At 32.5% G+C, this 17,480-nt stretch overlaps 1 protein-coding gene and 1 pseudogene across 2 annotated transcripts; one reads left to right on the plus strand and one right to left on the minus strand.

Moving 5' to 3' along the window:
* Positions 1 to 292: 292 nt before the first annotated feature.
* Positions 293 to 3,953, minus strand: LOC110702944 (zinc finger BED domain-containing protein 4-like). Of its 2 annotated transcripts, XR_002507632.1 has the most exons (4): positions 3,487 to 3,946; positions 3,337 to 3,383; positions 2,591 to 2,756; positions 293 to 526 (listed from the first exon to the last, which is right to left on the minus strand). XR_002507632.1 is itself a non-coding variant. In XM_021880704.1 (3 exons), exon 3 carries the CDS (start codon positions 2,751 to 2,753, stop codon positions 2,235 to 2,237), a length of 519 nt encoding a protein of 172 aa, XP_021736396.1. In that variant the 5' UTR covers positions 2,754 to 2,756; positions 3,337 to 3,383; positions 3,487 to 3,953; the 3' UTR covers positions 2,143 to 2,234. The 2 variants fall into 2 exon arrangements, 1 of the variants encoding a protein (XP_021736396.1); XM_021880704.1 differs by lacking the exon at positions 293 to 526 and having other exon boundaries at positions 2,143 to 2,756; positions 3,487 to 3,953.
* A 5,262-nt stretch (positions 3,954 to 9,215) lies between these two features.
* LOC110702945 lies at positions 9,216 to 17,238 on the plus strand (annotated as a pseudogene).
* The last annotated feature ends 242 nt before the right edge of the window (positions 17,239 to 17,480 follow it).

Below are 17,480 nucleotides of genomic sequence, written 5' to 3' on the forward strand. Positions count from 1 at the left end.
CCGAGACGGGACACGGGTACCCGAATTTTATTTACTTTTTTTTAGATAAATTTGTACCTAAAACTGCTGTAATTTTGTACAAAAATTCTGCTACATATACAATAATAAACCTGTTGTTTTTTTTTAAAAAAAAAAAACTGTTGTAATTTTTAAAAAAAAAACTGCTGTTTTTTTTTTTAAAAAAAAAAAAACCTGCTGTTTTTACTCAACAGTTAACAATAAAACACCTGCTGTATAACCTGCAAATGCAAAGCACCTGCTGTAATTTGTAAACACCAAGGAAAACAACAAGTAAACACCAAAGGAGAGCAGAACATGTCTCGCCATAAAGTCTCAAAAGATTTCTGTTAATACAGATTACAACAAGAGGGAATCATATGTCTAAGTTTAAGTCAACAATTAACAACCTATGTTACATAACAATTAACAACTTATGTTACATAACATTCAATCACTTGTGAGATTCGAAATTTCCATTGTCTCATCAATAACAATCGTCGGTTGCTCCAAAACCAAGTCTTTCATTCTTACAAAACACAAATAAGGCAATAAAATGATCACATATCACATATATTATATATAGTAAAGTAGTGAAATAAAGTAATACGAAGTATATAAAGTTATAAAATCTCCTTCTTCTTCCATATTTTCTAATTCAAGCAAGTTTTCCTCTATAGTAATAGGGACATTGGAACTACGCATCCAATCTTGGCCACAAACAAGACTTTCTACCATTTTTGTGCTCAAAGAAGTGCGAAAGGAATCTAGAACACATCCTCCCGTGCTAAAAGCGGACTCCGAAGCAACGGAAGAAACCGGAATAGCAAGAATATCACGAGCCATAGTCATAAGTATTGGATATGTTTTTCCTTGTGCACTCCACCATGCCAAAATATCAAATCCTCATCACTAGGCTCTAGTTTATCCCCTAAATACTTTTCTAATTCGGTCATTCCTTTGGAAGATGAATCATTCCCAATCTCCCTTACAAAACTATCCCTCAATCGAGATACATTGTTAGAACCCTTTTTTTGTTCTTTCCCACCCATTTCACTTTGACTTGTAGAGGCAATATTGGTAGAAGATGACTCCACCTTTTGTGCATAACAATCATATAATGAATTTAATGTATCTTGAATACGTTGACACAAAATATAAGAATTGCTAACATCATAAGAATTACGCACAATATGCTCTGTATACTTCATCTTATTCCTTGGATCAAGAATCAATGCAATGAACATCAAGATATTAATATTATGAGCATTTGCCCAATACTTGTCAAATTTCAATTTGATTTTTATTGCCATATTCTTAACATCATCATTCGGATCACTAGCATAGTCATAAATGGTGTACCCAATATCATAAATCTCTTCCACAAAAGTATTTTCTGTCACATAACGGGATCCGGGCAATTTCAAAGTAGCATTATAAAAAATTTCAAGAAAAGGCAAGAAACTTTGAATTTTATTCCAATCCTCATCATCGGGAGCACCCCCCATGGGTTGCTTCATAAGCTCTTTAGTGTACGGAGAGAACTATGTTTTCATATTCTTAAACGCTTTCCTAAACACTAAAGCAATCTTAAGCATCAAATAGGTTGAATTCCATCATGTTTCAATATCTAAACAAACAAGACCTTTATAAGTGATATTCTCTTCTTCAACACAAGACTTGAACTTCTGAAGCCTAGAAGGAGAAGACCTCACATATTTCACGGCAGCTCGGACTTTTAAAACAGAAACATTCACATCTTTCAAGCCATCTTTAACAACCAAATTCAAAATGTGTGCAACACATCTCATATGCAAAAACTCAGAATTCAACACACACCCATCCCAAAGATTAAAGATTTTTTTCAAGTATTTTATAGCCAAATCATTTTAGCTAGCATTGTCAACTATTACAGTCATAACCCTCTTCAAATTCCATTCTAACAAACATTTTTCAACAGATTTACCAATAAGCTCCCCAGAATGACCGGCAACAGGACAAAAGTTAATGATTCTTTTATGCAATTTCCAATCATCATCAATGAAATGAGCAGTAAGACACATATATGACAAGTTTTGACCCGAAGTCCATGTATCTATAGTAAGACATACTCTAGAAGACACATTGTTGAAATATTTCTTTAACTTTTTCCTTTGATCAATAAAAAGACCATAACAATCCCTTGTAATGCTAGCACGCGAAGGAGAAACAAATTCAGGAACAGTGACTTTACAAAACTAACGAAAACCTTCACGTTCAACAAAAGCAAAAGGCAACTCATCTACAATTAACATCTTAGCAAGTGCTTTTCTAATCTTATCATGATTAAATCTCCACAATTTAGGAACATTAACAGTTTGGACACTCCCATCAGTATTAATCTTTGTCCTAGACTCAAAATCTAAGATAGTTTGAGATTTATCTTTGTAAAATGGAGATTTTTTACACCTATCAGTGTGTCGATTCATGCCATTAGTTCCATTCTTTGGATCACAACCAATTATTGCCCCACAATAAAGACATTTAGCATGGTTTGGGTCAGTTTTAATTACTTTAAAGTGTTCCCAAGCATTAGAGGGTTTTTTCCTTTTACCTCCTTCTTTTTCAGCTTTTGGTTTCTTCCCCGCTCTTTTCTTCTTAGGCCATATTTTTGGAGCCTTCTCCAAAACCTCTGCCTCATCAGAATCTTGTGCTTCAACAACTTGACTTGAATTTGTCTCCATCAAGTCATCAGAATCATCATCAAATGTTGACATTTTCTGGTTAAAAAAAGAAAACAGTATGATTAAGTATTAAGTAATCAACTAATCATATATTCATATGATATAAATTATTATAAAACAGAATACAAAAACAGAATAATATAAATAAAACAAGTAAAAAAATGAAAACAGAATAACAAAAATGAAAACAGAATAAAAAAGAACAGAATAAATCAATAATCCAGCAGAGATTTGAAGGCAAGTAGTTTAAAGATTATGAAAAGTAAGCAATCTGATTTCAAATGCGTAGAGGAAGCCAGAGCAAGTTGCCATCAGAATTTCAAGAACACAGGTAACCCATCAATTCATGGCTCTATCAGACCATATATTGATATATATACACACCAAATTCGGACATACCAAATTCGTTGCCCTCTGCCCACTCCATAATGTAACAGAAGACTAGATCTAAGCACACACATTTAACAATCACAAACCCCATAACAGAATTTCAAGAACACAAGATATTACACATACGCAATAACCCATCAAATTCCTAACCCAAAGAACACCGACTCCACCATCCATAATCAACAACACAACAAATTATAATGAAGAAAAATTACAACAAACTAACCTGAGGTGGTGAGAAGAAAATGAACAGGACCACGAAATGATTTAGATCTAGCAATTGATGTTAAACAAAATAATTAGATTAATATTAACTAAACTAAATACCATGAAAAAACTTCAAAAATACCATAAAAATAGTACATATTAAACTAACCTGAAGTTTGAGGATGAATCGAGTCGAATTTGATTGATTTTTGACGAAATCGATGGAAGTTTGAGGAGATGTAGAGCACTAGAGCTGTAGGGAATTAGGGATGAGGCGCGATAGAGAAGAAGAAGAGCTGCGTGTTTTTTCTTTTTGGGAGTTATTGGAAGTTTGGAACCCTAGGTTTAGTAAGTGGGCTGGGCTGGCACTAGCAATGTTAAATTTTTTTTTTTTTAAATGGGTATCTGGGTACACGATAATTGCAAAGCTTGTCCCATGTCCCGGCCCATGAAAGTGCTTACCGGGACGGGTACCTGACCCGAAAAAAACAGAAAATTTTGAAAATTTCCCGTTGAGTTTTTTGCGGGTCATCGGGAATTCGGGACGGGACAACCGGGTCGAAGTTTTTTTAACACCCCTATTTTTACCAACTCTCCCACATTGGTGAGAGATTGGAATTTAAGGGCTCCCTTCCCTATAAATACCAATAATTTGGCATTGGGAAGGGACACTTGAGTTGTGAACTTTAAGGGATCTCCAAGAAGAGAAAAACCTTTGTTCTAATACTCTAAGTTCTTTTGGTCTAGCCCCGACTAAGCTTCGGGGTAGGGGTCGTTCGGGTCGGGTCTCGAGGGTGAGAGTCGTTGGAGGCTTGCGCATTTACGAAGCTCTACGCTTTCAAGTTCGAGCTCTAAAAGGAGCGAAGCACGAATCGAGAGTATGATCGTCTTTCTCTCTCTCTTTGTTAATTAATTATGTGATTGTTAATTAATATGTATGTTTAGTTACTTTAATTTGTGTGCGGATTTTGGGATGGTTTCATTCCGCGTAGTGTTGGACACTACGAAACTCAACAATTCCCATACCACCTGACTTCTCCACACTACTAAGGCAAACACCGTCAACAAAACCACTTTTTTTCTTCACAATTGACAATCTTTTTTCATCAATCATCGTCTCCATTACGAAGACAACATTTGGCCTTTCTCTCCAACACAAATTTTGGAGAGCTTTTACAGTCCACAGATTGCCAATTTCGTGGACATTCCAACTTATGATTTTCATTGTTATTTGAGGGCTTGGATACCCCCAAAGCCCTCTACTTAAGAAAAGTTTGATGACAAATCACCACTTTAAGCTACAGATTTAAGCTTCTTCTCACACCCCTCCTCCTTACTACACATATCACCCTCCCTCATAGTATCCCCCCTTCTTTTTTTATTCTCTGTAATCTTATATCGACCCTCCGATACGTCCATAGCCACCTCCCCATCCCCACCTTCACTCGATCTAGCCCATCTTCTCCATTCCCCCCCCCCCCCCCCTCCCCACCTCCTTTTCATTCAAACTCACCCCAGTCATCTCCTTCTCATTCCCCACTTTCACTCCCTCTACACTCGATGCACCCGCAATTGTACTATAAACACCAACAGGTCTCAAGACCATTTTGTCACTGTTTTCAACAACAACCGGAACAAGGTTAATAGCTCGTTCCTTCTACAGCAGCATACATATAGTCTCTTATATACTACTTTTTTTTTTCTTTTTTGAGGCATCCTATATACTACTTAAAACCACTTAAATATAATATAAAATTACATATAGTCCTTTAATTAATTCCGTTTATAATTTAAGGTAACCAATCCCCACTGATTATATTTATAAATATAGTGCTCTATACAAAATTCTAGTAATAATAAAAGAATAAACAATCTGATTTTTGGTGTAAAGTACTCAATTTCAGTACTCCATACTACATAATCTTATTATCAATCCCTAAGCAAAAACACATTAAAATCACAACCGAGGGTTCAAAATTTTGGGCTTTTCAATAAAATAACAATCTAATTAAAAATTATAATATGATTAGTCTAGTCAAAACCATTTAAAACGTAATTAAACATGTTATTAAATAGCTATCGAAATATGAAATATAATTAAAACGAGAGGAAGATGATTTTTTTTCTTTAATACCCACATGTGTGTAGGAGGTAGAGGGAAAAGTGGAGAAACGAGTCAAACAACTGGCTGCAGCGAGCTGATGCCCCGTTAGTGCTAGCGCTCCACCAGTGGTGGTGGTAGTGTTGTTGGAGTAAAGAGAGGAAATGTAGCTGACCGCTCGCCCGATCAGGCGCAATAACAAGTGTTTTTTGATACGTCCGGGCGCCCGGCCGGGCAGTTACCGCCTAATCGGGCGCGAGGTAAAGTTGATTTTCGTCATTTGCTTGCCATGCCGGGCGCGAGAGCAAAGTTGAGATTACATATCACTTTCGCCCAATCGGGTGAATCTCGCCCGACCGGGCGGAAACTCGTCAGATTACCAACGACTCTTTCACTTCCCCTTCCTTTGTAACTTCCCCTTAACACCTATAATTAATGGGATGTTTTTAGGGGTTTTTTACTCACTTTTATTTCTGATTAAAAGCTTTGTCCCTTTGGATTCTTCAACTCTTGATTATCACATTTTTCATTATATATTTTCATGATTCGAAAATCAGATTATAATAATCATCAAACACATTGAGCTAAACACAATTCTCTATTTGGGCATAAGTTTACTAGTCTCCAACCTCCCACCCAAAAGTGTCTTTGTGTGGGAGTGGTGTGTGTAACCATAGGGAATGTACCAGTGAATACAATTGTGCATCCTGGTTGCGCCGGATTTCGTTTTCAAGTCAGTGATTATTATCATGACACACCGAAATTTCTTTGAGGATTATTATCTCTTCTCTTGTTCATTTTGTTAACTATTTATTCTAGACCCTTTTATATTACCACAGTAGTGGCCGGCGCAAAACACAAGAAAAGGGGAGGGGGAAACTGTGAGTGAGAGGAGGGAAAAAGGAGAGGGAAAGCTTAGGGTTTTACTTATAAACAAAATTGGGCGAAGTGGGCAATGCAACTTGATTATAAAGTGAAATATTTATACCTGAAGCCATAACATCTTTGCTATGTAATACTTTTGCTTATTTACTCTTCTTAAAAATAGTTGATGTAGACCATGAGTACTGTTTTTATACAAATTATTTTCTTCAACTAAATCTATAATAAAAGTATTTTAGATTATATTATAATACATCAAAATTATCATACAAAAATATTTAACGTATAAACTCGGATATCGCCTGGGTTAAACACTAGTGTGCCATTAATAATTGAATTGACAAGTTTGCATCCCTCCACTATGTGCCGGTCAAAGTATAACACTTATTAAAACACGGAGGGATTAAATAAATTTACTCCAAAAATAATAATTTTAAGTTTTAATTCTACTATAAAAAATTTGATGTGTCACCAACTCACCGCTAAACATTTACAAAAATAAATTAAATAATAAATAAAATGAAAACAAAATAAAAAGTTTTAACAACTAATGATCAAATAAAGAAAATTTGACAAAAAAAACTAATCAGTATGTAGTAAATTGGGGAAGAAGTGTTGCTTAGGATTTGGGCCTCATCAATTAGATAATGAATTATGTAATAATTGATTAGCCCAAAGGTTTCAATAAGTTAGATTTAGACTCGATTTATGGACTAGGCTTTATTAACTTTAATAAGTTGGATACTTGATATCTAAGTTGTAGTCCTTAATTTAATTTCAACCATATCCTTTAAGATGCATTTTTAAGTCATTTTGCATAAATATACTTTTTTTTTTTAATAAATCAATTCATTAATCAAAAGTCATACGACATCTACAATTGAAATCTAAATCAACAAATACATAAATTTGAACCAAATAAAGGTTTTCTTTATCAAAGCTACGATCGTTGAATAGATCTTGCACTGTGGTACATCTCTCGCACACATCGTTCGAATATACAACTTTTTCGGAGAGACTGTCTAACGATTTGTTGTAGCCGTAGAAATAATTTTCATCTAATTCACTTGAACGCCTTTGAAGATATGACAATCGTTGCGATCTCGGACAACTCTTTACCAACAAATAGATAATAGGACAAAAAATGATTACCTTTTTTAATAAATCCTAACACACACAAAAAAACCCTAAACAAAAACAAACAACAAAACTAACAAAAACTAACGACTCTACCATAGGGAGACAGACAAATATCTACACTGCTAATGTAGATTGAAAACTAAATTGCAAAACTAAAGAAAATTAAGGGAAAAGGGTCGAAAATAGTCTAATTTCCGAAGAAATAGACTATTTCCCGCCTAAACGGCCAACAATTTGGAGAACCCTAGGAGAGAGGAGGAGAGAAGAGGAAAGGAAAGCGAGAGTTTCTATCTACAAAACCATATACATAAAAGATATACTTCAAACTCTTGTAATCAGTGAATATTTCAGTATTCTACTACCCTTTACACCATATAGGTAATGCCTCTATATTAACAGAAAGATTCAATACCCCCTGCTTAATTAAGTTTGAATATCTTTTTTTTTTTTTCCAATAGCAAATTCAGCTATTACAAACTAAGAAACACTTAAACGAGCCAAACTAGCTCTTACAAACCAACATAAACAAAAGCAAAAACTTAAAAACTTTTTAATCGACAAGTCTCGATTACTTGTTACCAAATCTGCTTGTCTTGGATCATACTTCTTAATAGGCACCACAGTTGAGATAAGGACGGAGCAAACATTGTTGTTGAAATGCAAAACCCATAGAGGCAAAAGGGTTGGTAAAAAGAGAGTGTCATGGCCACAGCGGGTAAAACGAGTCGCAACTTGCGACCCCGTACCATAAACAGGTACACGTAGCCTCTCCTCAAGAAGAAGGACTATAGATGACATGCTATGAACCCCCAAACTTTGCATTTGGGGAGCCGTTTCAGGGCAACAATTTGAAAAACCATTGCTCAATATTGTAATATTTAAAGAACAAGAGAAGTATTTAGCTCTTTTCAACAAAGATCCACCGTATGTATACTCTCCTAAATTTGTGAGTGTCTATAAAATCATATGGGTATAACTAATTAACTATGTAAGACCGAAGAAATAATAATAATAGTCTCTTCTCACTACTTTATAAGATAGCCCCAAATCTACTTTTTTCAGTTATTTAGGAGTTGGTTCATTAAAAGTGTGTGCGACTGTTTTTCAATAAATACAATAAATAAATAAATAAATAAATAAATAAAATAAAAATAAAAAATAAAATCTATAATATTTCCGTTTTAAATAAATGTATCAATTCTTTAAATTGAAACATCCTTCTATTTTAAAAATTTCTCTCACACCCCACAAACCCCACTTGCAATTTTACCATTTTTCTCTCTTTTCTTATGCATACTCAAATTCCCTTAAATAAAATGTCTCTTTACTCACCCTTAATTAATAAATTGTATTCTCAACTTGACCCGACACACTTAAATAATGATATATATACTCCCTGTGTTTTTGTAAGTGACACACAAGCAAATTTCAACGCATGTTGATACAGCTACAAATAAAACTTTAATAGTGTATTAACAAAAGTACTTAATTTAGTTCACCTATACAAAGTATTAAACATGGTGCATATATTTTTATTCCCTCTGTTTCATAATAATTGACAATACTTTAACCGACACACATTCTAATGCACAACTTTGACCATTAATATTTGTAATTATATATTAATAAGAAGTATAAAAGGTTAATATAATGAAAATGTATTTAAAGACTAATCCAAAAATAATATACATGGCAACATATGTTTTGTATTTATTGGTAAAATGTATAGTCAAGTTAATCATATAAATAGTGCAAAAGTCAAAGTGTTGATATTATTACAAAATGGAGGTAGTAAAACAGTTAGTTACAGTATTTAGATTTAGAAATGAAGAAAATACCATAAAGAGAGAGGAGCAAACTTAAATAAATTTTCAAACTATAAAATGGTTGTAATAGACTATTAGTATTATACTTGTAGAGAATAGTCCTCTGATACATTAGGAATTCTCCTCATGAGGAGGGGTTCCTAATATTTTCTTTTTTCTTACCCTTGCAAAAATAAATAAAATAAAAAATAAAAATACTGTAGAGATTAGAGAATAGTCTTTATTCTTTAGCAGCACAAACGGGAATTGTTTGCATCAAAAAAAACAAACGGGAATTGTGCCTTGAACGTGTCTTCCAAGCTAACGTAACTTTGTTAATTTGTTAAATCTCTGCAACAAAGATTAATCAGTAATTTATTTGGACTAACATGGCCTCATTCAATTAACGTGGGCAGCAGAAAAAAATAAAAAACAAAATTGTTGACACGTGGCCAACGGTGAGGCGATGAGCTCAACAATTTCTCTCACAATTTCAAGGAAGCAAAGTCAAATATTACTCCCAAAATCAAATATAGAGCCTAACATATCGCATTAGGAAATTAGTGTTGTAATAATTTTTTGTTCAGTGAAAATGGCTAACATTAGTGGCCCTATTGCTTTGAACATAGCTTTTTATCCATGGTTTGCTCTCGGCCACCTTACTTCGTTCCTCCGATTAGCTAACAAGCTAGCTGAAAGGGGTCACAAAGTCTCCTACTACCTCCCAACTAAAACACAATCAAAATTAGCTTTACAAAACCACAACCCAGACCAACTAACTTTAATACCCATCGATGTTCCACCCGTCGATGGCCTTCCTCCCGGGGCCGAGACAACCAACGATGCGACCTCGGCTGCGCCCCTTATCATGACTGCCATGGACATGACTCGTGATACTATCGAATCACATCTAGCCCAACTCAAGCCCGACTTTGTTTTTTATGACTTCGCTTATTGGATGCCTGAACTAGGCAGAAAACATGGGTTCAAAACAGTGCACTACATCACTGGATATATAGCAAGATACGCTCTCTTTGCCACCTTCATCAACAATCAATTTTCCACGAAAGAGGCCGCCGATAAAGCAGAAACACTACCGGAACTTCCATCCGAAATCTTTTGGATGCGAGCCCACGAGTCCAAGATTATGGCGGGTGTAAGTTCAAAGAAATTCGGATTAAAAGGTCTGACACTAGGTGAACAATTCGGTATATCTTTTCGAGAATGTGATGCAATTGGAGCTAAGACATGTAAAGAGATGGAAGATTTTACTGTGAGTTTGTTGAGAAGATTCTAGGTAAGCGTGTGCTTCTAGCAGGGCCTGTGGTTCCTAAACCCCCGTCGTCGAAACTCGAGGAGCGTTTCGACGACTGGCTAAATGTTTTTGGTGCTGCTAGTGTTATATATTGTGCACTCGGGAGCGAATGTGTTCTGGAAATAAACCAATTTCAAGAGCTTCTTCTTGGACTAGAGCTTACAGGTGCGTTGTGTTTACTTATCTATTTTTATCTACAATGCTGTCAGTGTTAAATTCTAGTGGGAATGTGTATCTTGCATTATCATTGAGCTAGTGATAGTTTGTTTGCTTGTCATATTGAGAGGTACGCCGGCCTCTTTCAAATTCACACGTTTCACGATTAATATCTTTGTGGAACGGTAAATCAATAACTAATGTGAATATAATAAACAAAAAAATTGATATTTTAAGATTAAAAGTTCATACAAATTTAGCAAAATCTCACTTTTCAATATGTTTGTTTTTTTTTCATATTACACCATCAAAATAGATGAACTTTGAACATTGATTTCAGCTAGAATAAATATTACCTCCGTAACATATTATTTGTAACGATTTGACATAAAATATGAGTAAAAAATGTCTAATCGTTGCAAATATTACTACCTCCGCTTATTTTAGTTGACAAGTTCTGACTTTAGTATTATTCATACACTTTTCTTTGCCTGTGTTTTGTGATTTATACGTAATGAAAAAAAATAGTCAAGCGAGGTCTTGTTAGATTCGTCACGGTATATATTTTCAAAATATCAACTTTTTATAAGTTTTGTTTATCGATAATAAAAGATATTAACAGTTAAATTTTGACGTTGATAAAAGTGACTAAAGAAACGTGTCAACCAAAAAGAAATGGAGATAGGATGTAACAGAGGTAGTAATTAGAGATGGAAATTAGGATTATATTAGTTGATTAGTTGCTGATTAGTTGGTTGTAGACGCATCCAAAGTAAGAAGATCGACGAAAAGAAAAAAAAAAAAAAAAAAAGCAAGTTGATACTTGATAGTAGCACTGTTAAAGGACCACCAAATTAAATTAATCATGTTGACCGAAAAAACAACGAAATCAATAAATAATATGCTAGCGTGTTCAAAGAGACAAAGACTGTCAATCTGACGTAGAGAGGAATATTCTATTTGGAATTAATGTGGTGAATAACTTTTGATTTTATTGATTTATTAATAAATGGGTTAATGGGATTCCGGGAAGGTGTCTTTGATGTAAAACGCGGTTAACAATACTAAGAATTTCATATTCCTATTTTAATCTTTGTGGCTTATTGAATTGAGATTTGAGAAGGGTGGGAATTGATCACATAAATGAACCTATACTATAATCGGATTGGTATCAAATAAAATAATATAAAAAATTAAACGCATGTTATTCGAACTCATTATTTTAACTTGATTATTCTTGGCAGATCTTTGACACTCGGATACAGTAGAACATTAAGTTACTTCATTTTAGTTCTAAATCAAATACTCCCTTCGTTTTTTTAAACTTTGACTGACATGTTGTTTAAGTAAATTTTAATTGACATTATATATATATATATATATATATATGTATATATATAACTTAAATGAGAATCTTTCTAAAGATAAAGATGAGAACCCATCTTACACCATTCGTTTTCATATTATGGATGATTGAGATTGAATTTCAGATTGCGTACATGTGGTTTTTTTATTTTTATTTTATTTTTATTTTATTTATTTTTTTTTTTTTGCATTGAAACACGGTAATATGCATTGGAAAATCAAGAGACACAACAAGAAGGTAATACTATTAATATTAGTACGTGCGGAGTATTTTTTATTACTCAAATAATCTATAAAGTCAATAAAAGAAAATAGAAAGAAAAATAAGTAGGAACATTTTTCTTTTTTTGAAATGGTTTTTTGTGGGTAAAAACAACATCAGAAAGTGACATGTATCATTTCTACTATCTATTTTAGTATTGTGTATTAATTGATGATTTAATTTTTTGAGGCCTTGTATAATATTTAATGAAATATCTTCTTAATTGCATATAGGTTAATATTCCCTTACATGGGTAATATTAGTAGTACTTTATTTAATTTTATTCCCATGTACAAAAAATTTATTTTTGGAATAATGCAATATGTTTACTCATGTTTATTATATTTGTAAATTGAAATTTTTAGGTTGAATATTGTATTGGCAATTTAAAAGTTGGACACCAACTTTTTCACTCCCCCCTCGGATTATATAATAGAAATTATAAAAGTGAAGGGGAGGGGAGTGAAATTTGAACTACCAACAATACTCTCTTTCACTTTATTTTTTAGTATTTAAAATAAACGCTTAAAATGGTTGCATCAAAAAAGTATATGATACCTTGACATAATTTGAGAAATTATACTATTGATAATCATAATTGATTGACTAAGGAAAAACAAATTAGGCAAATGAAAATACTACAAGATTGTCAAACCTTACTTAACTCGATACTGGAACGCTTAATAAAAAAAAAGAAAGACAATTAATGATCTTGTGCAATAGAAATTAGAAGTTATAATGTCTCTCTAAATTATGTTTTTTTCATCTAATTTTTAATTAGAGTTGGTTAACATTTTTTTCTCTTAATGTATATGACAGACAAAATTAAATAAATAGAATATTAATTAATTTCTAAAATTAGTGCACGCATTGCGTGCATATGAAGCTAATCCTATATAGTTAAAGAGAGAAAATAAGTATTATTAACAATGATGATAAAAGGGGAGATAGAGAATGATTCATGGTATATAAAGTTTTTAAAAATAATTAGTTGCTCGTTTAGTAGAATGAGCAAACAAAAATTAACTTATTTCAAGAAAATGAACAAAAGAATATGTTATACGTAGGAGTGAGCATAATAGAGAACCCTGTTAAAATTTCTAGAACCGAAATCGGAATCTGTTGTAGCAAGTTCCTCAAAATGGGAATCAGAACCTTCTTGGAAATTGGGAACTAGAAGGGTACTCTCTCTTGTAATATACTTACTAAGTTTTTTGCAGAATTTTTTAAATAAAAAACTGGTTGGTCATTAATTTATAATGTTTACAACTCGCAAATAAAACAACTAATAGTAGTTGTCTAACAAATTTAGTACATATATTTATAATTGTAATTTTGATATTTATTGTTTAAAAAATAAGTTAGAATTGGTGTATAATTTAAAATTAAGTGATGTTTTTATCAGGTTACAGGGTACTCTACAGGTTCTGGTTCCAAAATATTGAGAACCTAAACCGGAACATGTTGCAACAAGTTCTCCATTTTGCTACCTGGAACTGGAACCTATTATACATGTTCTGATTTCGGAACCTGCTGTTCCTAACAAGTTCCGGTTCCGATTCAGAGTACCCTGATTTTTTGCTCACCCCTATTATTACGTGCAAATGAGCAAAAAAAAATAAATAAATAAAATTGCTCATTTTAAGCAGATGAGCAAAAATTCGCACAAATGAAAAAACATGCTTATATAATAACTGGTTTTATGGTACAACCGATTTTACAATAAAATTTATTAATAGGTATTTTACAATAAAAATTACCCTAAATATTTGTTCCATTTTTTATTTTGCATACTTTTCAATGCAACGAGGTGTATTATTATAATTAAAATATTTCAATATATGAATTAAAAAAAATTGCATTTTTGGAGACTCACACATCAATCCTAGAATTGTTTTTAGTTTTTTTCAAAAAATATTTTAACATGTTCACTGCATTTTTTGGAAAAAAGATTTTACATTAATTATTGATATTACGCGAATTTATTTATTTATTTATTTTAATTTTTTTCTAACAATCGGCTATATGTTAGGCAACATAATTTTTCATGACTAATTTATTTGACACTCTAATTTACATTCTATTGCAATACATCTTGAAATACAAAAATTCTTATATATGGCTAGCAACACAGTGTGATAACTTCACATATAAAGTAACTAGTGTGTTTTGACACGCAATGCGTACATGCCTAATCTATTATAATGGATGCTGGTCAACATCATGAAATCTATTTTTAATATCATAGCTTATTATTAAAAGCTTATTTAAAAATTAAAAAAAGAAAAAAAAAACCAATTTTTTAAAAGTATCATAACCAATGAATAAATACTTCCAACATTTCATCATAAATGAATGATTAAAAAATTAAGAAAATTGTTTATATAATCTATAACAATGGGATAGAAAAGAATTATGTTCAAAATTTAAAATGAAGTGATAAATGAAAAGGAGCTATCAATTGTATAGTAATTACTAGATTGCAATTATACATAAAAAAAAAAATTTATTTATTAACCACCACTGATATTAATGCTCAATGCACTGTAAAGTAACAATAACTTTTGTGTGCTTTTGGCCACCCCGTGTGGTCACACACATTAAGTAACCCCCTAATCGATGAGTAATCCCTGATTGATCGAGTAACTCCTGATCGAGTGAGTAACCCCTAACTGACTTAGTAACCCTTAATTGAGTTAGTAACCCCTGATCGAGTGAATAACCCCTAACCGAATAAGTAGCCCTTATAATAATTGGCCACGCGGTGTGGCAGATAAGATATACATATAGACATATAGTACGTATTAAAGATATACACGTAGTAAGTTAGTAACAGCTAGAGAAAGATTTTTTTTGAGTGTTTTAGATGGAGAGAGAATTGTGATCATATATAGTAGTACAATGTGCAAAATATTAATTTATCAATCACATTATATTTAGTATCAAAATTATTAATTGTGCTTTGATTGATTGACATATCAATGACAATCGTTTTAATTTAGTATATCTTGTTAAATTTAAATTTGATTAACATAGTTATTTTGATCACTAATTATGTTTTATTTTTGGAAAATTAATGCCAATGATTTTGATTGATTAACAAATTAGTTGTAGACTATTAAATTTAACTTTACCAATTGTGTTTATACTACCAGTAAAGTTTTTAAATTTTGATTGTCAACAATTTAATGTTATTGGTTTTTTTTTTTATTATTTATTTATTTATTTATTTTTAATACTGTAAAAGTTATAGGATAAATAATTGTCTAAAATGCCCCAATCTAATTTAGTGTTTAATAATAATTGAATAAGGATATTTATGTAATTTTAATTATATAGTAGAGATTAATTTATAAAAAGGGGTTACGTTAATGAGCAAATGGGGCTATCTTGACGTATGTGGATTATATAAATGAGAAAATAGGGTTACTCTATTAAATAAGTGGAATTCTTCTTTCATTAGTTAAAAACAAAAGTATAAGGGTTACTTTTATTGCTAGATATTACTCGTATATTAAATTTGGGTTACTTTCATGGACAAAATGGTTACTTTTATGAGTAAATGAGTTTATTCATACAAATAAATATAGATTACTCTACCTACCTATATATATATATCAATTACTCTTATAAACTGAAAATTTTATGGTACACCCGGGTGCACCCAAAAAGAACATTATGCATATTTTAAGGAACATGGGCGAAAAAAAAGAACATTATAGACATTTATAAAGAATGCGAGCATAATATGTTCTTTGAGTTTGATCATTATGTTCTTTGAGTTTGAACTATATATTCTTTACATTATATAATATGTTTTTTTAATGTATGTACATAAAAAAAAAATATTAAATTCAACCACCTGAGCCGAGTAACCATTAAAAATAACATGTTCTTTAATGTATTATCAGGTTCTTTTTGTAAAGACTTTATATTCTTTGTAATGTCATGTTCTTTGTCAAACACAAACATGTTCTTTTGTCAAATACAGGTATGTTATTTTTCAAAAACTAATATGTTCTTTTCGCCATTTTCTATTTTACCGGGTGCACAGATCAAACACTATTAATGTGGCTACACACACAAGATTCACTGCTTGAAATATAATTGTGGTATAAATCAATGTCCTGCAGGCAAGCCATTTCTGGCGGCCTTGAAACCTCCTAAGGATTCCGAGACAGTAGAGTCAGCTTTTCCAATTGGATTCGAGGACAGAATAAGAGGAAGGGGAATCATACATGGTGGTTGGGTGCAACAACAATTGATCTTGCAGCATCCTTCGGTGGGATGTTTCGTAACTCACTGTGGGATCGGGTCTCTATCCGAAGCCATGGGAAGCCAATGTCAAGTGGTGTTGATGCCTCAAGCAGTCGACCAGTTTATATATGCGAGACAAATGAGTTTAGAGTTGAAGATAGGAGTCGAAGTCGAGCCAAGAGAGGATGATGGTTTATTCACTAAGGAGGCCGTTTATAAAGCGGTATCCATGGTGATGGATGAAGGTAGTGAAGTTGCTGCAGAAGTTAAGGCCAACCATGCTAAATGGAGAGAATTCATTTTAAAGGATGATTTAGAAGACTCTTACATCAGTAGCTTCATTCAGAGTTTACAACAAATGCTTGAATGAACTTAGTATACGTAGTATATTTGTTCAACGTTTCTTTTAAGAGTGTACTACGTATTACCATGTACTTTGTTTAGAGAAACTAAGTTATGGCAAACAAAAAAAGAAAACTAGTATTACATAAATTGTATTTTCTCTTAAAGATAATTTTTCCATAACAATGTTTTCCGTTAATACAAACAGAGCCTAAATGTGGGAAATGCTGGTGATATGCTTAATAAATGAGGCTTTTTAGATCTTTGATAGGACTATTGGGAGTTTTGCTACTAAGTAATACGAAGTATATATGGTGTAGCAAAGCAACATCTCCAGGCTTTTACTAAGATTGGGAACTCTAACCATTCTCGAAGGTGGTCATGGCACACCACCAGGTTTTATTCAAGCTAGTATAGGAAAGGAACATTGTCAGGTCAATGACATTATGGTACAGGAGACGTGCATCATTCTCAAGATCGATGGATCATGGCAAAAGCAAACAAGCTGGGAGGAGCTGGCCTTGGATGGACAGTGTCT

This window comes from Chenopodium quinoa, unplaced genomic scaffold (genome assembly GCF_001683475.1).
Source record: "Chenopodium quinoa cultivar QQ74 unplaced genomic scaffold, ASM168347v1, whole genome shotgun sequence".
NCBI lineage: Eukaryota > Viridiplantae > Streptophyta > Magnoliopsida > Caryophyllales > Amaranthaceae > Chenopodium > Chenopodium quinoa.